The sequence below is a fragment of the Juglans microcarpa x Juglans regia genome, chromosome 2D (assembly GCF_004785595.1).
Source record: "Juglans microcarpa x Juglans regia isolate MS1-56 chromosome 2D, Jm3101_v1.0, whole genome shotgun sequence".
Lineage (NCBI taxonomy): Eukaryota > Viridiplantae > Streptophyta > Magnoliopsida > Fagales > Juglandaceae > Juglans > Juglans microcarpa x Juglans regia.
This window is the reverse complement of record NC_054596.1, coordinates 14,743,376-14,765,581: the sequence shown is the minus strand read 5'-3', so window position 1 is coordinate 14,765,581 and position 22,206 is coordinate 14,743,376. Positions and strand designations below refer to the sequence as shown.

The 22,206-nt window shown below is 38.0% G+C and overlaps 2 protein-coding genes across 4 annotated transcripts; both read right to left on the bottom strand.

Annotated features, from left to right (window-relative positions):
• Positions 1-467: 467 nt before the first annotated feature.
• On the bottom strand, positions 468-3,580 carry LOC121248514. Of its 3 annotated transcripts, none has more exons than XM_041146997.1 (5): positions 3,375-3,580; positions 2,297-3,142; positions 1,528-1,581; positions 1,213-1,397; positions 468-789 (listed from the first exon to the last, which is right to left on the bottom strand). In XM_041146997.1, exons 2-5 carry the CDS (start codon positions 3,039-3,041, stop codon positions 700-702), a joined length of 1,074 nt encoding a protein of 357 aa, XP_041002931.1. In that variant the 5' UTR covers positions 3,042-3,142; positions 3,375-3,580; the 3' UTR covers positions 468-699. The 3 variants fall into 3 exon arrangements, with proteins under 3 accessions (XP_041002931.1, XP_041002929.1, XP_041002930.1); XM_041146995.1 differs by having other exon boundaries at positions 2,297-3,145; positions 3,375-3,579; XM_041146996.1 differs by having other exon boundaries at positions 2,297-3,086; positions 3,375-3,579.
• Positions 3,581-10,547: 6,967 nt separating this feature from the next.
• On the bottom strand, positions 10,548-16,277 carry LOC121248513 (protein ALTERED PHOSPHATE STARVATION RESPONSE 1). Its single transcript, XM_041146994.1, has 5 exons — positions 14,119-16,277; positions 13,804-13,878; positions 13,253-13,467; positions 11,608-11,831; positions 10,548-11,477 (listed from the first exon to the last, which is right to left on the bottom strand). The coding sequence occupies exons 1-5, from the start codon at positions 15,146-15,148 to the stop codon at positions 10,829-10,831; spliced, it is 2,193 nt and encodes a 730-aa protein (XP_041002928.1). The 5' UTR covers positions 15,149-16,277; the 3' UTR covers positions 10,548-10,828.
• Positions 16,278-22,206: the final 5,929 nt, after the last annotated feature.

The following is a 22,206-nucleotide window of genomic DNA, read 5'->3' as shown; positions in this document are numbered from 1 at the left end:
CTCCTTATCTGCATGAACTTGACGTGGTTGCATCAGAGCAATCTTTCCCAATCTATGTAACAAGCAAAAATTCAATACAAGTACTTCTCACACGCTTCATTCAGTTGATGGATTAATATCATTCATTAGAATCATGAAAAAAGAAAAATTTTGGAGTAATAACAATAAGATGGAGAAAAAAAATCTATTTTCAAGCCCCTCTTTAATGACAGAATAAGTACAATACTGATGTAAAGGCCTACAACCCTAACTAGTATAAAATAGTTATTGTGCTTTGATTTTGTTAATAACTGTAATTGATGTAAGTAGTATGTTAACTAGTATAAATGTTAAGCTAATGTAGGCAATCTCCCAAATGGTAAGCTTGTGAATCAATCATTCAATTCCAGCAGTAGCTCAACCAAGCAACCATATTGAACCAGTTAAAAGGGTAGACAGTATTACCAAGAAACATGGTTCAAGGTAGATGAAAAGGAAAATTGTTATTCTCCCATGCAGGAAAACGTTCTTACATTCATGATATTAAATACAAAAAATACTATCCCCCATGTTTAGTCGATATTTTACAGATTCTGAAACAATGGTAAGAACTAGGAATTCTGCACACCGCCTAGGATCACACATGGGTACATGCTTCTGCATGCTAAAACGCACAAATTACTCAATAACTGACTAGACATTCTTACAACCACCAGAACACTAATCTTTCTCTGAAGCCCTTCCATTAAGTATCTCCAGATCCGTTTTGCAGTTCTCTCTCAGATCTTTTAGTGCGACAAAGCTGGATTGCTGTCAAGAAAAGCCGAACATATTCAACATATTTAAATTTGGAAAAAAGAAACAAACTTTCATGTCATGGATAAAGGATGATCTTGAGACTTAGCTCAATTACAAGGATTTATTGATGCTGGCACTAAAACATTGGTTAAAGCAGTGGCTCACAAAATCACAGAAGTAGCCTGATAGGTGGTTTCCACCAAAACCTTGTGGCAAGCAAGTAGGTTCAGGGTTTCTTATGATAACCTGAGACCTCTAGATCTTTCACTTGCATTATTTAGTCAGGAAATTAATTTTTTCTAAGATAACTGATATGTTAAACCAGAGTCATTCAAGTCTCCAGAATGGTAAGTGGAGTTTGGAAAACCCAACTAATAGAAATGCTTTCATGTAGAAATTTGAACCTAAGCCATCCAAAAAGTAAGTTGCACTCACAAGCTGGTTCCTTTCATGAATAAGGATATCCTCCATATGTAGAAAGAGTGACTTCCAGTGATCGGTGAGATCAGACTCTAATTTTGATAATTTGTTGCAGTTTCCTTGGCCATGAATTTCAGTCTCCTTCCCCCTGCAACTTTGTTGAACCAAGATGCTTGTTTCTTTCTGACTCCTCTTCAATGCTAGGGAAAAGAATTAAACAATACCAATAAAGGAAACACTATCATAATGATGATAGAGGGAAAAAAAAAAAAATCAAACAAGCATAAGTTTGAGAGACAGCAGTCCATCAGCCTTCGCAGAAAAATTTACCAGCTATTCGACCCTTGATGTCCTGGTAATGGAGGTCCGACAAAATATAAGCAGCTGATTGTCAAATCACAAAATAGGCATCCCTTTTTAGTACGATTAGCATACAAAATTAATTTTAAAATTAAGCAATCAAACAAGTTGCAAACACAACTTAACCAAGAGCACTCACATTGGTGTATGCAAACACCAATGCAAACCAACTTTTACCTAATAATTAAATCCACTACATTGGTTAATGCAAATGCATTTTTTTCCATAACAGGCTACAGTAATTCTGCATGTTTGGAGAAAAACTATTCACCATCCATATATTATTTTATCATTTATTTCTCTCTCATCACACTCACCATCCATATATTTGTTGATGTTTAATTTAAAGACAAGTACAATTGGTGTATATTTGTAGATAGTGGGTTTTAATTGCAAAATCTATAACAAAAATTAATTTTAGGAAAAAAAATTAATAATAATAAAAAATAATATTTTATTATTATTTTAGCTTAAAGATGCATAATTCAATATTAGAGTTTTAGGCCTCGTTTGTTGATGAAAGTTAAAAATTAAATAAAATATTATTAGAATATATTTTTTTAATATTATTTTTATTTTGAGATTTAAAAAAGTTGAATTATTTATTTTATTTTACGTGAGAATTCAAAAAAATTGTAATGATTAGATTAGATAAAATAAGATAAATTGAGAAGTTTTGAAAAAATAAACAAGTCGTTAATTGCAAGAAAAGGATGAGTTTCCCTTGTTGAGAGGTTACCTTTCAAGCAAAATGAGCAAGAGCAACCTTTGAGAATGTTGTCACCAGCATTCTCAAATTCATGGAACTTAGAACTCTGTGATTTAGGCAATCTCGACCACTCACTAGACCTGTGGTTGCTTGAGGCCAATTTACGGACACCCAGGTCAATTTCATCATTGTTGCAAACACGTGTGAATGATCCTTTGCATACGGTTTTGCATTGTATAACACCAGAACTGAGTCCTCCTTCCTCATCTTGACACTTCCCCCCAACCCCACGATGATCCTTCTTGCATGGTCCCGAGAATGTGGCCATGAAAACACTACATGCACTACTATCCCTCGATGCATCACCAACCTCCATGACACTCTGCAGTTGACTGTCATCTTTAACAATAGTTACATTGCCATCAAACAAACTTGACGTCTCCTTAGTTGCATTATGCAGGTTTGCGCCACCAGATGCAATATTCTCCTGCGAAGAAACAAGTTCCCTGTGAGTGGGACGCGAATTCTTTTCACTAACATCTCTTGCAAACTTCGTTTCACACTTCTCTTTGACTAAATCCTCAACTCCGAAAGACACTTGCTTAGTAAACTGTGAATCTCCATCTTCACTATCCATCTTTTTACCATACTCATCCCCAGATTTAAGTCCTGGATCACCCAGAACCAACGGAAACGCCCTTTTCCGATTAGTCACATCGGCTAGAGCCGGACGGTTTTTACCAAAACCATCTGCAAAAATATCTCCACTCATCATGAAACTCGATCGTAAGCTCTATCCACCGAAAACCCACTTCTCCAACTGACAAAAATGAAGAAATTCAAGTACTTTTGGCCCAAAATTCATGAACCCAGAATCTACTACACAACAAAAACAAGAACAGAAAAGCAGCATTATAATTAATTCTTAGAAAAATTCCCCAAAACCCAGAAGCACAAAATTAAAGTCCTAATCAGGCCCCATAAAATCTAAATATTAGGGACAAAAGAATGGATAAATTATGGAAATATTTAGTACCATAACTTACAAAAAAATGCAAAATAATTAAAGGGTCGGAAGGTTGAAAAAAAATGGCGGAAAGATACTGACCTTAGGAGAGATTGGACGAGATTTGAGAAAGCTTTTGAATTGTTTGTATGGTACTTGAGGGGAAGCGAAACCCATTGAGAATATGCGTTTTGGTCGCATACCATATATCTGATTTCACTCGTGTATGAGGGTGCGATTATCTTTTCACTAATTTTTTGAGGCGGGAGCCATTTTCGGACTCTGGCCCGCGCTTGAAGTTTGAATGCGAATGAGCGAGCCACTGCAAATTAATTATCTTTCCACGTTTGGAACGCCGAGCTACTTAATTGTCTCGCCGTCATCTAGTTATAGTATTTTTTTTTTTTTTTTTTTTTGGAAATGGTATTCAGTGTGCACAAATATCACATAATTGTTTCAAAAAAAATAGTAAAGACAAGAACTGCATAAAAAATAATAATAATGTTATAATAATGAACTTTATAAGAAAATAATAATTTTATAATAATAAACTACATTTTTTTTTAAATAATTGTACACATTGACTACACGTAACATTATTTTTTTTCTTAGCAACTACTTTTGGGCCTGTACTTTTCTCGACACTTTGATGCGATATGTATTCACTTTCTTATTGGAATTCCACCGTGAGCTTGAAAATAAAACCGAAGAATGTGGAAAACTTTAAACCTCTCTCTGGATTGTAAATGCTTTGTTTGTGAGAGCTTAGCTAGATCTCTAGATTTCGACTCTGGAAAATTTTAAACCTTTCCCTCTCACCCACACAACCGATCTCTCGACTACCTTCAAGGTCTCAGACCTGATTATTCAAAATGATAAATCTTGAAATTTTTTATTGTTAACATATCTGTTCTAACAAGAAAGCATAAAGTAAATTCTTAAAATTCCTTTATCCAACTCCAATCAAGCTACGAATTGTGCTATTTGGACTAAAACTCAAAATGAGATTTTCTCAGTTAAAAGTGTCCACCATCTTGTATCAACTACCGCCAACTACTTTAGAGAAGCAATCCCAAATATATCATGGGGGAAAATCTGGAAACTCAGGATCTATGACCGACATAAGCTTCTGTTATGGAAGATACTTTGGGATATGTTACCAACAAGAGAGCGCCTTAAAAAGTTCATTTCAAGCATTCCTTTCATAAACTATCCGCTCTGTGATGAAAAAGAAGAGACTCTACTGTACCTATTCATCAAATGCCCCATAACCAGAATTCTCTAAAGTTGTAGCAGATGGCCTTTAAATCTATCTTCCCTGACGGTAAATTCAATGAAGGATTGGTTCCAATTTATTTTATAGCCCTAGAAAAAATTGTCTTACTTACCAGGAAGAACACCCTTTCAAAGTTTTTGTTAGTCTGATTCTAGACTTTATTTGGAGGCTTCGAAATGACCAAGTCCATAATCACAAGGAACTATCTCTTACAGCTGAATCTCTCTTATCAAGAAAATCTTCATGTATGAAAAGAAAAGCTTGAATCCAAAGTGGAGAAGGAATGGCAAAAACCTCTCACAAATCAAATATGCATTTCCTGATGTAGCAGCCAGGAATTCTTTCTCCTTGACTTCAGCTGTAAACAGAAACTCAATAGGAGAAGTCATCGAAATCTGGACTGAGATAAATTTTACTACAACCCCGGTAATTGAGATGCACTTGCGGCAAAGTTAGCTCTTAAAATGGCGGAACACCTCAACCATCGTTTTATCTCTCTAGTTGGAGACTCTTAGTTGTGATTTGGCAAATAGCACCAATTCCGGAAGATATTGCAAACTCTTTGAAATCCCACATAGGCTGGAGTTTTCACAAGATTGATTGATCACAAAATTGATTTGCGCACTCGATTGCGCAATGGGCAACTACAAACTCTTTGTTTGGTAGCATTCCATTAGATATTATTCCTTCTGCTATTTTGTATATCGACATTGGAAAAGTTCCTCCTTTGTAGTTTGTAATAGTTTTATTTTTATTTATAATATGCAAGCTTGATTAGGAAAAAAAAAAAAAAAAAAGAAGAATGTGGGACCCTAATTGGTATGCATTAGATTTATAAGAAGAATCATAAAAGTGAAGATGATAAATTATATATCATCAATTTACAATTTTACTTTTACAAAATCTTTTTGTGAAACAAACGTTTCTAACGTTAATTTCATCAATTGGCTAGATTAAACATCTTCTGATGAGATTTTACTCATGTTTCGGACATGTTTTATTGACAATTGATCTCGACTGCTGACTTGTAATAAGGAAAGAGGGTGGCCCGATGTGCCAGGTATACCTCCGATGCCTAAGTTAGATATATGGGTGTATTGCTTGGATAAGGGTCTGGATATGTTACCTCGGGTTGTTGGCATTGGTCCTTTACATAGGGGTGGAGTGCTGCTAATAAGGACAGTTTATTCTTTTCCCAAATCCTGGGGTTTTGATTGCCAAATTCTCAGGATATGAATGTAAAAGGAAAGGGTTGACATATCGAGGATAAATATCTTGAATATATTGTCGTTTCCTTAGGGTAAATATCTTCTATTATTGTTAGTTACTATAATAATCCTGTTAGGGGCAGTATGATCCTGTGGTAATGAGTATATAGTGTACCTGCAGGTTTCTTACCAGTCGGACCCATTACACGAGCCTCTTACTCTGTACCATTGAGCCCGTCCAATGGAGATTAAAGTGACTTTCCAATTACCCTGCAAATTCCTGCCACGTTGGTGTGGTGGGAATTTAAAGAGTACGAATAGTTCTTGCCTGTTGCGTCATTAGTTTTGATTGGTCGTTCGTGCTTTCGTGTAAGAGGGAGTTGCAACGGCCCTACGTCTGCACTTAGGCCTCGTTTGTTTTCACAAACATTCTCATCTCATCTCATTTAATCATTATAGCATTCCCAAATTCTCACATAAAATAAAATAAAAAATACAACTTTTTTAAATCTCAAAAAAAAAATAATATTAAAAAATATATTATAACAATATTTTATTCAACTTTTAACTTTTATCTTAACTCATCTCATCTCATATGCGAAAACAAACGAGGCCTTAGTCAAATCAACAGATCGTGGGATTTGCACGCGATGACTGTGTTGTCAGACTGCTCGTATTCTTCCTTGGGCATTTCAACTGTCGCTCCCCTGGTTATAAGTAGCCCCATCTTCTTCCCCATTACCTCTTTCACTCGCGTATTTCTCTTCTTTATTGTCTGTGCTTTTCGTCGAAATCCATTTTCTTTTCCCCAGAATCTCATGTTTGTCTCTATGCTCATCAAAGTACTTCTCACCATTCTTCTCGTGGATCTTTTCCTCCAGAGTCTCCTCTACTCGCGACATGCCCTATTATGAAGGCTACAACTGGTCATCGAGCTTGACTAAGGTTGACCTTCGAAAGCTGAGGGATTCGTATGGAATCCCAGACTCTTTGATTCTTTGAGGTTCCTCCTCAAGGGCTCGTCAATGTCGAGGGTTTTTCTGAGAAGGTGGACCTCACAGTCTTGTTTCCTTTCTCATGGGTTATAGCTTCCTTTCTATCATCTAGTACGAGACATTCTCGATTATTTAAAACTGGCACCTGCCCAACTTTACTCTAATGCCTAAAGAATCCTTATGTGTTGTTGCGTTGCGTGGAGCATGTCTGGAACCAGCCGAAGAGGTGTGTCCCGACTTGATTGCCTGTGAGTTCTTAGTTACCCACACGATCAAGGAGTTGGAAGGCAACATTTGTAGTTTTCGCTCCCACCCTCGATATCGCCTTGCTCAATTCGAGGGCCACCACTCGAATGCCAAATAGTGGCAAAAGAAGTTTTTCTCGGTTTCAGGTCAGGGATATAAATTCCCTGGTAGAGAGGCCGATAAGGCTGAATTACCAATTTGTGCCCATAGATGTTACCCTCTCTCAACGGGAGCAAGCCCGTGCAAAGAGTCAACTCCTAGGTCGAGCACAACTAGGAGAATGTTTGGATGGAGGCCCTGCTGACAAGGGTCCACATCGACAGGTTCTTGGTGATGCTTGATTGATCTCGCATCAGCAGTCGCCGCTTGTCGAAAGAGCCTGAGGCTTCCCAAGACAAGAAGAGGCCTATCGTAACCCTATTGGAGAAGGAAGGGAAACGGTCCCTCTATGAGGCCGAGTGGGCAATTGAGTCTTGGCCTCACGAGTCTCTTGTCCGAGACGATTCCCTAGACTCTGATGGTCTGAGCGATTTGATAGGGCTGACCCTCTCAAATCTAGCAACTGCCCTCGACTTCGAGTTTCCTTCACGGGGACTCGACTCCACTCAGTCTCCTGACTTTGCTTATTGTCAACCCTGCCAATCGACCTAGAGTTGTTCAATGAAAAGGATGCAGACATCGACTCTACTTTTACTTGTCGCCTCTTGGATTATACTGCTGGCCACCATGACGCTACCTCTACTGGAGAAGTCGAGACCAAAGTCCTGACTAATAAGCCTTAAGTCGATCTTGGCTCTCAACAAGAGGCAAGGGAAGGGGGACCTACTCTGGGCTCCCTTCCTCGACCATTTCTAGTGGCGAAACGCCAGTGCTTTCTCACAACTAGGAATTGAGAGGGGGAAGGGTTTAGATTCCCTCATCGCCCTTTACCGCCTCTTTGGGGGTGAGGAGGGACCTTCTTCGCCCCCGGTTACTGAGGGGGTCTTGTCCTTCCCTGTTTAGGCAAGTGGCAACGTGGTGGATTCCCATCATGCCTAGGGGCAGGGTGTGGTACAGTCGTCGCCTATGGACTCCGCCGTAGAAGGTTCATCTTCACCTACTGTCGAGGCAGGGGTGGGGGCCCTCGAGGGCGATCCCAAACCTTACCTCCTGGGGTCTTTTCATGGCCCAAGGCCTCTTCTTTAAGGTGAGAAGGACGTTGGTCCAACTCAGGCCCTAAACGTGGTAGGGTCCACTGAGATTAGACGACTCCATTCGTGCCAAGGCATCCCATCTAAAAGACTTCCTTTCCTCAGTTAAGTTGTTTGTCAAGTTTGGCCCTTGTTTTTCTTTTTGGGCTTGGATCCTTACGTGTATGTGGATTTGGCGGGGCGTGGACCAATTGGTGGTCTAGATCATAGATGAATAGTCCGACCTGGAAGATAAAGTCAAGGCCAAGCTCATGTTTGCCTTCTAGGAGCAAAAGGAGGTCTCGTGCTTGGAGACCAAGAAGGCTGAACTGAAGGTAGTCCTGGACCAAGCCGACGGATACATCCGATTGCTGGAAGTTAACCTGGCTAGTTTATACAAAGAGTCAGTTGTCCTTGGCGAAGAGCTTGACTGAGTGAGGAGAAAAGCTACTTATACTCATTTTGAGCTAAGGGTGCTCCAAGACGAGCGAGCTTCGAAGTAGGAATAATGGTCCCGCCTCAGGAAGGAGTTGGAGAAGGTGAGGAAGCGCTACAGTGAGCTAACTGAGGTTGCGGTGAATGCTATTGAGGCGCGTCAACGCCTGACGCTCGACCTAGATCAAAAGAGGAGAAAGTTGGGGGAGTTGTCCAACTGGCATGCGACGATGAAGAGAGACCGCGACAGGATGGACTAAAGGTAGAGCGAATTGATGGACTCGATGCTTCGAATCGATAGGAGGGTTAAAGCTCGTGATAAGCATATTTAAAGAGTTCGAGCTGACCACTTTTGGTGAGGAGGTAGCTCACCTTTCCCCTCAACTCTTAACAGCCAAGTTGGTTCACAACAGAGGTTGAAGGCCTTCTTACTGGCGAACCCTTAGACTAACTTGAGGATGCTGAACCTCGAGCCTTTCAAGCCTAACCAGGCCTCTTGCCTATATGTCGACTCTCTTGGGTGGGACACAATGCCTGATGCATTGCCAGCCCTAACCCCTCCAACACCTCCAGCTCCTCCCACTTGAGCTAGGTGCCTTTCCTTTTGATTGTGATCCTTTTTTTTTTGTTTTGTAGTTTTTTTCCTTGGTTGTACTAGCAAACTTTGTATAGGACTGATGCTTTGAGTAAATGGACACTTTTCCTTATGTTAATTAATTGCAATAATTGCCTCTTGTCGTTTTGTTTTGTATGCTCTATGTTCCAGTCACTCGACATTTTTAACATGTTTCTAGGCGCTGCTACCGCAAGGGTCACGTAGTCTAAGGGCTTGCAAGCCCTATTATCCATCTACAATGAGTCTAAGAACTCGACATTAGTGGTTAAGGGTCGCATAGTCTGCGTACCCTGTTATCCATCTACAGTGAGTCCGAGGACTCAATATTGGTGGGTGAGGGTCACGCAATCTGAGGACTTGCACGCCTTATTGTTCATCCACATTGAGTCTAATGACTCGACATTAGTGAGCGAGACCTGTTATCCATCCATGAGTCTAAAGAGTCAGCATTAGTGGTCAAGGATCGTGCAGTCTGAGGGCTTGCGCACCCTATTATTCATCCACAACGAGTCTGAGGACTCGACATTAGTGGTCGAGGGTCGTGTAGTCTGAGGACTTGCACACCCTATTATTCATCCACAACAAATCTGAAGACTCGGCATTAGTGGTCGAGGGTCGCGCAGTCTAAGGACTTGTGCACCCTATTGTTCATCCACAACGAGTCTAAGGACTCGACATTAGTGGGCAAGGGTCGCACAATATAAGGATTTGCATGCCCTTTTTTTCATCCACAACGAGTTTGAGGACTCGACATTAGTGGACAAAGGTCGCGTAGTTCTGAGGACATTGCAAATCCTACAGACAACGCCACTATTTCAGACGTGTTTTACTACCAACTAATCTCGACCGCTAACTTGCAACAAGGAAAGAGGGTGGCCTAATGTGTCTGGTACACCTTTGATGCCTACATTAGAGATATAGGTGTATTGCTTGGCAATAAGGAGTTTGGATATGTTACATCTAACTGCTGGCTTTAGTCCTTTATATAGGGGGTGAGTGCTGCTGATAAGGATAATTTATTCTTTCTCCAAATCTCGAGATTTTGATCGCCAAATTCTCGAAATATGATTGTAGAATAAAAGGGTTGACATATCAACAATAAATATCTCGAATATTTCGTCATTTCCTTGGGAGTAAATATCTTCTATTAGTATTATTTACCGTAATAATTTTGTTGGGGGCGGTTTGATCCCATGGAAACGAGCATATAGTGTACCTACTTGTTTCTAACCCGTTGGGCTCATTACACGGGCCTCTTACTCTGCATTGGGCCCGTCGAATAGAGATTAAAGTGACTTGCAACTCAAATATGGCAAACGTAATGATTGGATTCTATAAAATCTCAAAAACATATTTATGATTTGCACACAAACGACCAAGTCAAAAGTATTGAAACAACACGCATGTAACTTACAAGCAGCAAATTTTATTCTACAACCCGTTGGAATAAACTCCGTGGAAGCGAGAGATCTGAACCCTGCAAATTTGGGTTTGAGCTTCCCAAAATCTAGCCAAACTAGCATTCTCACACCACAGCCCCAAAGTATCTGTTCCCAATTGCACTTTGCTACTTTATGAAATTTACAAGTAACTCTGATAATCACATAAACTTTATGTTCTGGTTGGTCCACATTTCAAGTAACTAATTCGGGCTTCTTCATTTTGCTGTCTGATACCTTCATACATTTTCAATGAAGCCTCCGAAAAATTTTTCAGCCGATCAAGAATCTTTGTCAAACTTGTTTGTATGCAGAACAAGTTGGAAGAAGCATCATCATCCTCATTCTCTTTACTTTCTGCTTCTCCATTTTCTGGATCAGCAGGCTTCTGTTTCTTCTGCAGTAGTTCAGCATGTTCGGTGATCAACTGGCACACATCCAATGAAAATGATTTGATGGCATTACTAAGTTCATCCGATGGCAAATCTTTAAGCCGAGCCGACCAATCCCGGCATAGAACAAATATGGGTGGGAACAGAACTCGACGAGGGGATAACGGCCTTCTGCTCTTGGAAGGTTCTCGAGGTAGGATGCAGATTTGCAGCCAACCATTTATAGCTTCCACATATGATGTGAGACTGTTGATCCAATTAGCAAAACTTAAGCCAAAGCATTCAGTCTCATATTGGAGTTGAGATATCATCTGCCCGTGGGTAGTTCCTTGGGGAGTTCTTGCTGAAGTCCTTGAATGGTAGGCCAATGAGATGGTAATGTACTGTGCATGATGGCATTCAAGCATGGCTTTCCACATTCTGGTCAATCTACATGGCTCAAAGGCAATATATAATTGATTCAGATACTGACAGTTTAAGAACATCAAAACAATGGCACAAGGTTCAATATACAATTTCTAGGAAATAAATGGAAGGTAGGGGAAAAAAGAGTATTTACCCCTGGATCAACTCTACCAACTGGGGTTGTAACTCTTCATCCCTTATTTTCTCAATTCGCTTGGATATTAAATCAACAGAATGAATTGCCACTCTTATTTGTGAGTGAAGATCCTTTACCACTGCCCGGGTTTTGTCAATCACTGAAGTGCTACAATCCTTTGCAAATTGCTGCCTAAGCTGGTTACACCTCCGCTCGTACTCCTTCCTGATAGATTCACTGGCCTACTAAGAATCAAAAGATGAAAATTTCAGTGAGCAAGGAGTTGCGACTTTATATGCTGGCTAAGTTTAAAGATGAGATATACAAAAATTTGACAGCAAGGTCGACAGTACCAGCAAATGCAGGGAGTACATAAACCTACATCACAACTAGAACCTAAGGCAGGTTTATAAATACAACCCACTCCATTTAGACAGCTAAGAGAAAGACCAGGTAAGAGCATATCATTTCCAGTAAATGTTTCAAAACAGCTAGAAGAATGCCACCCAAAAAAGCACTTCCAAAAACGATCCATGCCTAACTAACCCAAACAGAAGCACCAAACCACATCCTCGGCAAAATGCAGCAGGCACTAGGGAAGGAGAAGGACAAAAGGTACAAAAAGAAGTACCAAGCCAAGAATCCCAGCATAAACAAAAAACATATACTCTCATCTGCATCTATTGATACATTGACCTTGCAGCCAGCTCACAACAGAGTCCAGAAAGAATGTTTTCAGAAAGACCCCAAATCAATAAGTCACATAGCCATCCAGCTGCTGAGTTAGATAGCGATGGTTTCTTGGTATCTCTAAACTCCAGCTGATGAGTGCTCTTCAAGTAGATACACTCTCAAATATATAAACATTAAAAGATGGGGAAGAAAGTGCGTTAATTTGATTCTGGAAGTGTAAACTTTGTAATGGTAAGGTAAAAAAAATCCCCCTTAAAAACTCAAACTACAAACACCCCAATTAAATTAAAGAAAAAAAAAAAAAGAACCAAAAACAAGTACATTTAACCTTTTTTGTCCATGCGAAAAAGGAGGCACCATGAATCATGAAAGAACAATCATATATTTGAAATATTATTCCATGAAGCATCTTTTAAATATAACAGGTTATCAGACTTGTATTTACAGCACATAAAAGTATAACTTACAAGAATTAGGATGGCATAATACACGAGAGTTTGTACACGTTTCATAAAGTAAATAACATACGTTCCAAAACAAGATACCATAATGCAGTTAAAATCTGAAATCAACATAAAGCCAATCGCTTTTAAAAGGACTAGTAAGATCCTATCTTTGATAGAGTTCCCAGACACGATTGATATTAAGAGCATATTTATGTCCTGAGTCATGAAGTTGTGATCAGTTTAGTATTGAGAATGCTCCATGATATATAACACCAGATCCCATATAATGAGTTGAGATGAGATGAGAGTTAAAAGTTGAATAAAATATCGTTAGAATATAGTTTTTTAATATTATTTTTGTTTTGAGATTTGAAAAAGTTGAATTATTTATTATATTTTGTTAGAAAGTTTAGAAAAGTTGTAATGATTAGATGAGATGAGATAAGATGAAATGAATTGAGATCAACTCATTATCCAAACAAGGCTTAAGAGATCAAGAAGATGTTTTAGCTCCAACTACATACCTTTACTTCATCGTAAATTTTTCTCTCCCATGCATACAGTCGGTCTAGGGTAGATGAATGACTTCCTGCAATCATGCAGAACTCTTCACCAAAATCACTTATGCTGTCATCGGTATCTTCTTTAGATGCTGTGCCAAGAGGATTCCTAGACGAGGATGACCTTGAAGATGCTGTCCGCTTCCATGTAATAACCTTAGTTACATTTTGTGAAGGTTCTACACAAACACAGAAAATCAATATTAAGGCAAGGGTGTGCAGGAAATGTTGCAAGTGTCCCGTGACAAAAGTTGTACTTCATTAAGCCTGAGAGTTAAAAGGCGTTCTCTCAGTTGGCTGTACATTATGCAGATGATAGCCTTATTAATTGAAACTCGTAAATTCCTAAGCAAAGCAAAAATATATTGAAACATAATATTAACTAAACCAGTCTCTGATTGTTTTGTTCTATTAGATATAGCTTGCTCCATCTTTTAAATATGGCTACTATACCCAGATTTTTCCAAGGTTCAATGCAACCGATCATTGGTGCTACGTGAAAAGCTAGAAATTACCACGGGTAACAAATGCAGGTTTGCAATGGCAGCAAACAAGCTGGAAAGCCCCCAAAGCCAAGGCAGATGATTTCCCTACAAGAATTGAGTTATTATTAGAAGCTAGCAGAAAAAATTCAATAACAAATAACATACAAATAAAGTCAACAAAAATTAAATATTTAAGTTTAAGCCAGCCTTAAGTATAAATGGAATTTGCATTACATGATAAATAATTAGAAAGCAATTCAGTGATCGAGTGATAAACACAATTCTCTAATAAAAGTACTACCTTTTACTTAATTAAAAAAATAAAACAAAAACCACAATGACTACCTTTCATCTCAGAAAATCCAACCCCGATTTTGTTTGCCTCTAGCATCCTGGAGACCTCCCTACCGGATTCAGAAGCTCGGAAGAAACGATGCTCTATATCCTTTATGCTCAAAAGAAAATCTTTAGCTCTGTGAGTAATGAACTCTGAAGGGTCCTCTCTTTCTGTACATAATTCTTTCTCCGCCATTGTTTTCTCCCTATTTGAACTGGACTTTTCTAGAGCAGAAGAATCAGGTAACCTATTAACATTATTAGGTCCCGATCCTAGCCGATTCACTTTACCATCAATCGTTTGTTGAGAACCTTCAAATCCTCTTGAAGTAATTAAATGAGCATTACGCTCAACTGATGCACAATTTGTATTATATCGAATAGCTATATTACCAGGAATTTCACCAACATTTTGCTCTGATTTGGGCCTAAACGTTCCTTCGTGACGTTCATCAGTCCCACCTAAATCAACTTTGCTTTTGAACTGTCTCCATCCACTCATATCATCTAACTCCACATCCAACCCACTCTGGCCCACAAACCTAAAGCTCTCACTATCATCAATGGGGTCAAAGAAATCCCAAGAACCTGACTCCAGAGGAGGTGGAGGGGGTGGTGGCATTGGAAATGCCATTGATTCCTCATCCACATAACTATCACCACCATTCGGATTGACCACAAAAGTCAGAGCAGCACTACCCCTTGACCTCATATAACTTAAAGCCGCCACAGGTGGCGAAATTGGGCTCTCATTGTGCAATGGTGAGTCCAAGACTTCGGCAACATGTGATGGAGAAGGAGATGGGTAAGACGAATGCGATGGGGTCTTATCCGAGGTCAGTAATGATGGTTCTATCAAGATCTCTGCCTCAGCATACTGCCGTAGAGCAATGCCGATGTTTCTGAGGGATTGGAGGTAAGATAGATGAGCAGCTGCAAGGGAGTACCTTGAATCAATGGCCTGCTTGATGAGTCTCCTCCGTTCTGTACAGAGACGGAGAGCTTCACTTTTCTTAGTTTTGGAGTTCGTACAACCCATTTTCACCACAATTTTGAAGCGAGGTCAAAACAATATATCCGATTTTTCAGAGTCCAAACAAAACCTCCAAAAGAAGAGCAAAAACACACATCAATAAAATCACAGTGAGCCTAAAGATTCAACCTTACGGTGAAAATTAGACAATCCCCATTTCAAGAGCCTTCACAGAGAATCTCTCAATTATATAAATCCCACTTGAACCAGACCTTGTACAAAATTAAGAATTCAGACACCCATAATATTTTGCGGGTAAACAAACACTCGAAAAAAAATTCACTTAAACGCCTAAGAAGCCAACTTTCCGGTGAGATTGTACAACTCACTTCATTAATCAAAGTAACAAACCTTACTTTGCAAGCCTCCAAAGTGAAATATCAAAAACACCAAAAACTCACTTCAACAGGACTTAAAAATTAAAGAGTCCTTATTTTCCACGAACCCTGACCATGTGGTCTTAATCAGAGGAAAACAGAGCAACCTTTTCAGCGAGAAACCCACTTAACGATAAAGCTTGGCTCAGAGAAAAGGGAAAGACACAGATGATAAAAATGAGAGGAAATCGTAGGACCTCCTTTCACACTCTGCTCAGAGACCGAAACAGAGGACTGGTTGTTTTCATGAAAGACAGTGAAGCAGAGCACGCAAGAGATGTAGTAGGGGAGAGGATAATAAAATCGAAGCATCATCCGAGACTCGAACAGACTGAAAGGGATTAATTGAAGAACATGAGCGTATCCGCTTCCATTTGGCGGCAATGGTACCGAGATTTTGCAAAGTAGGGTAAGATGATAAAAGATGTATTACCAAGGAAAACCAGACGTGGAAAGCAGTGAGAGAGATGAAGGAATCTGCTACAGCTACAGTTAAGACTACACGGAAGGAGCCTCGATATGTGTGTCTAAATGGGAACAATTATTTCATTGCAGTTCATTTATAACAAAAAATTAATGAAATTGCGAAGTAGAAAGAAAGAGGAACTGCTCGAATTTTTTTCTCTTTCTTAAGACGATATTTTATCCTTTTTCTTCTTGTCTAAAAACCGACTCTTGTGGTGGGTTACAGGGCAGAGAGGGAGGTTGTAGGAGCATTAAAAACCGAAGAGAAAATACTTTGCTTTATTCAGAGAGCATGAGAGTTGTCTGGCAAGAATGACTGTTGTTGTTGGTGTGTTTGGCAGACATGTTTGCCCGCGTGTTTTCCCGAGGGAGTCTGTAACGGCTCCTTAAAACCCGCTTCGTTTTTGGAGGGCGATTGAGTTCCTTCTTCCCTTTCCGCACCCAAAAGAAGGAAGGTAAAGAGTATCATCAAATTCCCTTCTTTAACACCAATTTGCAGTGGTACTAGTAGTAGGGGTGTAAAAAAAAAATTGGTGAATCGTATATCGGACTGGGTCAGATTAAATTGGTGGTTTGGTGGTTTGGTCTAATATCGAGTTTGCTTCCGCTTGGTATCAATTTTATTTTTTTTAAAATCGGTAAAAATAATCTGATTTTAATTTTTTTTTTCTAAAATCGAATTGGACCGAATCGGATCGGTTTATATATATATTATAATTTTTTATATTGTATGTAATTTTTATATATAATATATAATTATATATAAAATAATTTTGTATTATATAATAAATTATTAATTAATAAAATTTTAAATTTTAAATTTAAAAATCTTATATTACTGTAATCTATTGTATTAATAATTATATTAATACTATATAATGCGTATTAATAGTTATACTAACACTATATCACTATATATTATAATATACTATAATATATCATTACATTATATATTATAATATATCATTATAGTCTATAATATAATATATAATATAGTATATTAAAACTAGAAAATCGGACCAGAACCGATAAAATCGGAAGTACCGGTTTAGGGGGTAATAGGTGCGAAATCGATTCTTGAAAATACAAAATTAGTACATACCGATTTGATCCTAAATTTTATAAAAAATCAAACCGGTTACACTCCTAATTGGTAGTATGAGGGGGTAAAATATTTAAGCCCAAGACCAGGCTCAACCCACCAGGCCACTACTAAGGGACAAGAGGGAAAGCAGAGAAGCGAGAGAGAAGAGGGTGTTAGAGGGCAGGAAGAGGGTGTGTTAGGAAGTAAGGAGGCAGTGTCAGGAGAAAGGGAGAGACGCTCAGACACGCAAAGTAGACCATATTTCACCACTGCAGGTACACGCAGAAAGAGATATCGAGTAAAAAGGGACGTCCAGACGACTTAAATGGGGCTTCTTTGATTTCTTCTTCGACCTCCGAAGGGAGAACTCTAGAGAGAACATATTCTCTAACAAATAAATCTCCAGCTTCTATTGTACAGTAAGAAATGAGAAGTTATGAAAGACTGTACATAAGCATATTATAATAGATTTCTCCATCCCAAACGCCCGGGACGTAGACAATATGTCAAACTATGTAAATTTGTGTCTCTTTCTCTCCATTTTCTCTAAACTTATTTTTTATTCATTATCGTGGATGTAAGCACCGATGCCATACAGCAGCATCGGACATTGCCGAAGGCTCTAAACAATATCGATCGAGGTTTGAATCGTGTTAGTAGGCCGGGAATGATTCTTTCTCCCCTTCCGGCCTACTGTGCAATTTTTCCCGCATCAACAGATAGAGTGGTAGTGAAACGCAACCAATGAGACTAGCCCACAATTTTATTCTTCTATAGAAGGTTATATAAAAATTTCGAATTTCAATTCCATTCCAATTTCTACTCATATGGATATGAATCCTCTAGAGTAACTGAGTATTCTGCTATTTGGTGTATTTTGCTGCTGTATTTATTATAAAGTTTTGATGAGCTCTGATTAGATATTCAAGTGTGATGCATGTTAATCAGATCTTAATGCAGCAGCATGGGAGAGAAGCTAGAAATTATAAAAATACTGAAAAAGCGGGCATTTAAAGGGGACAGAAAGGGGCATGGAATCTAGGTGAACAGAACACCAGTATGTTGACATGTATTGTTTATCAAGGAGAGAGATCTGGACCATCTGATTTTAGGAAAATATTATTATGTCGCCCTAATTTGATCATTCTTTTTGACTGCTTGGCAATTTTTTTTTTTTTACTTAGTAATTAAATAAGTGTTTTTAAGTATATTGATATATTTTTTTATTTTTTAAAAATATTTAAATGAATTAAAAAAATGTGAAAAGAAAAAAGCAAAAAAAAAAAAAAAAACATACTGGGTGGCACGCCCAGCAGTAAATGCTGGGCGGCAGAATAGCATTGCCCCTGGTTTTAATTTAGCAGTGGAAGTTTTATCAACAGTTTAACAAACATGTCGAGCTCTGGAATGGAAAAAGAAATGGAGAAATGAGATCTGAGCTGCCCATCAAATACTTTTGCTTGTCATTCCAGTCCTTATCCATAAAAATAAAATAAAATAAAATAAATCTACTTCAACTCATTTCAACTCATCTCATCTTATCATTATAACTTTCTCCAATTTCCACACAAAATATAATAAATAATTCAAAATTTTCAAATTTCAAAACAACCTTCCCAAATTCTCACACAAAATATAATAAATAATTCAACTTTTATTCTACTATTCACAAACCATCTCAACTCATCTCAATCCATCTCAATTTATCTATAAATCTAAACCACAACTAAATCATATCCTCGAAATATGAAGGATACCAAAGTGATCTTTCTTGTATTTTTGGCAGTGTTAAGACTAGGGAATGGGAATCATTAGAGTAGCTTTGCCAACCAGCCTTTTGTTTTCCTTGTTTTCTTTAGGGTCACAAACCTTTACTTTCATCCCTCCAATGGTTTTGCAAGCTTTACATCGTGCCTTGTTTCTCTGTTTTATTTATTTTTTTATTTTTTCTTCCTTTTCTTTTTGTTTCTTCTTACTTTTTACGATGTGTTCTGATAGATAGAAATGATGGCATACTTTTGATTCGCGGACATTATTCTATTGCTTGATCAAAGGCTACGAGGATTTCATGATGGTATTGGTATTGAAAAACTTGTAAAAGTTGGACGACATGCAATCAGAAAAAACAGGGGTGACAACCACATGCACATTATAGGACAAATGTTTACTACAACCGAGGATAAAAAGGAAACAATTACGTACCTTTGGCTTGAGAAATTAAGCTGAAAATCTCTCTCTCTCTCTCCCCACCACATTTGTAGTTTCACGAAGTTTAAAGCTTAAAATCTTTTTATTTCTAGATTTCAAAAATTGTAATAGAAATCCTGCATTCAGCTACCATAATACCGATAAATTTCCTTTGAAAAAAAATATATAAAGATATAAATAAACAGGGGAGTACCTTTCACAAATTCAGAAAGTGAAGAGGCTCTTTTGATTAATATATTGTCTTGACACCTTCAAAAACCATGCAAGTCAAAGTCAGGGACCCAGAACCTGTGCTGTACTCAGCCAGGCTCTTGTTTTTTTCTGGTCGAGCTTGCGCTAGCTTCCGAACCCACTACAATTTGGCATAATGCACATAATATTCTTGAATATATTTTAGTTTTGGATCATATTTCTTTTCTAGTTATGAATTTCTCTTTGGTCCAAAAACAATTTGGTTTACGGTATCCATTAACGTTAACCCGCTTGATTATTTATACTGCATCTGACTTAAAAACATACTTTCTAATCCAAGATGATAATTTCAAGTTGATGATTCGATTGAAGCATGGCATCACTATGAAAGTAATTTGCTCAATGTGGTGCCTTAGGCCATGCGCAAGAATTGGAAGTTCGAAGAAAACTCAATCAAGTTGTACTTTTTTGTTCTTCCTACGTCTTGATAATTACAGTCTCTGTTTTGGGTCAGAAACTCATCAAATCTGATGAAAATGCATCGCCACAACAATGTTGCAGGTTAGCTAGTATTGACTGGGATAATCATGACTCAAGATTCTTTCTTTCAGCCTTCAGACATGGACAAAAAGAGAGAAGTACGTCAGAATCACATATCGAACTGATGAAACATGAGCTTGAGCTGTCCTCAGGGAGTCACGAGTCAGTCCGGGAGGAACGGAGATGCCTTTTGACTTGCTCGTGTCACACGTCTAATCTGCCGGGGCTCTGAAAATATATAGTCACATAATCTTTCTGTAGAGCGTGATGTAGATCCAGTAGAGTGTTTTTATAAGTACAGGAGACTTTGTGCAGAAGAGCTGCACAAAGATGCCATGTCAGCATGTATTAAAAAAAAGAAAAAATTAAATAAAAGATAGAAAAAGCATACATATAGAAATTGTGATAAAGATGAAAAAGAAATAAAGAGGAGGGAAACTTCGAAATTGCAATTCTCCATCGCTGTGATCCATCTCCTGTGCAAAGCGTCTAGCATTTTTTGATGGCAGCACACTACATACATACCCTTCTCCACATGGACAATTGATTCTTTAGCACAACCTGAATTTCCCTCTGCAGATTCAGGCAAAGCTCATGCAGGCTCTTGATGGCAACATCCATATCACTATCACATTCTTGCAATGCTCTCTCAAGAATGTGAAAGGAAAAATCTATTACTATAAGTCGTGCATTCCAAGGCAAAAAATGATCTCTAGTGTTATACAGAACGGCCTTGATGACATGACCGAGTCAGAGACTACTCAAATTAAACATATTTACGAAAAACCCCTTAGACTTCTTGGCCAAAAAAATTCTAAAACTCGTCTTGCAATTTCAGATTAAATGTTTAAACAACCTTGAGGGATTTTTCATAAATATCATACACGAATCATCATAACCATTCCATCGAAAACAAATTCCCACAATAAATTACACAAAAATTAACGAAAAATTAGTTGGAGAGAGGGAGATGGGTACATGGAGCTCTATATGAGGAAAGACGGAGTAAAGCTGATCAAGAAGCGACGGTGCAGAAAATAGAATTGGAGAAGAAGAGGAGCAGCGGAGCCTCTTGGAGGAGGGTGAAGATGGAGGAGGGAGAGAGAGGAAACTGGAAAGAGGAGTACGAGATGGGTTTCAGAAATCGGGAAATTAGGATGAAACGTACTATTTAGGAAAATTATTAAATGCATCATAGACTTCCACGTTTGTTCGTGCGCATCCTACGTCAACTCTCATGCATACAAAGTTTTCTATTTGTAAGTGCGGTGTATTTATTTTTGAAAAAGAATGAGATTTATTACTAAAAAAATTAAATTTTATGCAGATTTTATATTTATTTATTTTTTAAAAATAAGTGTAAATCATTGTATGACTGTAAATATTATTTTTATTCTTTCTCATTATTGGCCAAAATTAGAAAGAAGAAGCCATCCCATGTGTAACGAGTAATGAGTAACGAGTTGGCCAAATAGGTGTGAATTGGAGTGAGAATCAGCCAGTGATATATGCACTTCTTAGAAAATCACAGGGGTTCCAAGCAAATTGCAGTGAAAATGATAAATGAGAGTTTGCGAATAAAAAATAAATAAAAAAAATTGGAAAAGAGTTATTGTATTCTCAAAACAGTGTGTATAATATATCATCTACAAAATTTAAATGCTAAGATTTGATTTGTAAAATTTAAATATTAAAATTTATCTAAGTGTGTTATCCACACTAATTTATAAAATAGAGCTTTTTTTTTTTTTTTTTTTCTTTTCAAAATAATGCGTGTTGTTAAAATTGATCAACCTTATTATAGTGAGTTTTTTTTTTTCTAAATGTCATCTTTGAATTTCAACATGCGGCTGTCAATTTGGTCTTTACATTTGCAATCTGAACAATATTTTACCATCTAAACAATGATCGATCAACCTACAAACTAATCATCATCCATAATTCTTGATCATCTTCCTCGAACTTGTAAGATTATAGCTAATTCTTCTCTCTCACTCTCCTCCTTGTCAAAGTCATGTGCATGGTTTCCCCAATTTCAGATTGCTCAGCTAATTATTTAGTAGGCTTCCCAAAAAAGTATAGACATGAACATGTCGATCTCCATAATTACAATCGAAGGTTTTCTTCCTCCCATGCGTATGTATCCACAACATCTAAGCCACGGATTAATACTCCTTGGCCTTTGAGCCCATCGCCGA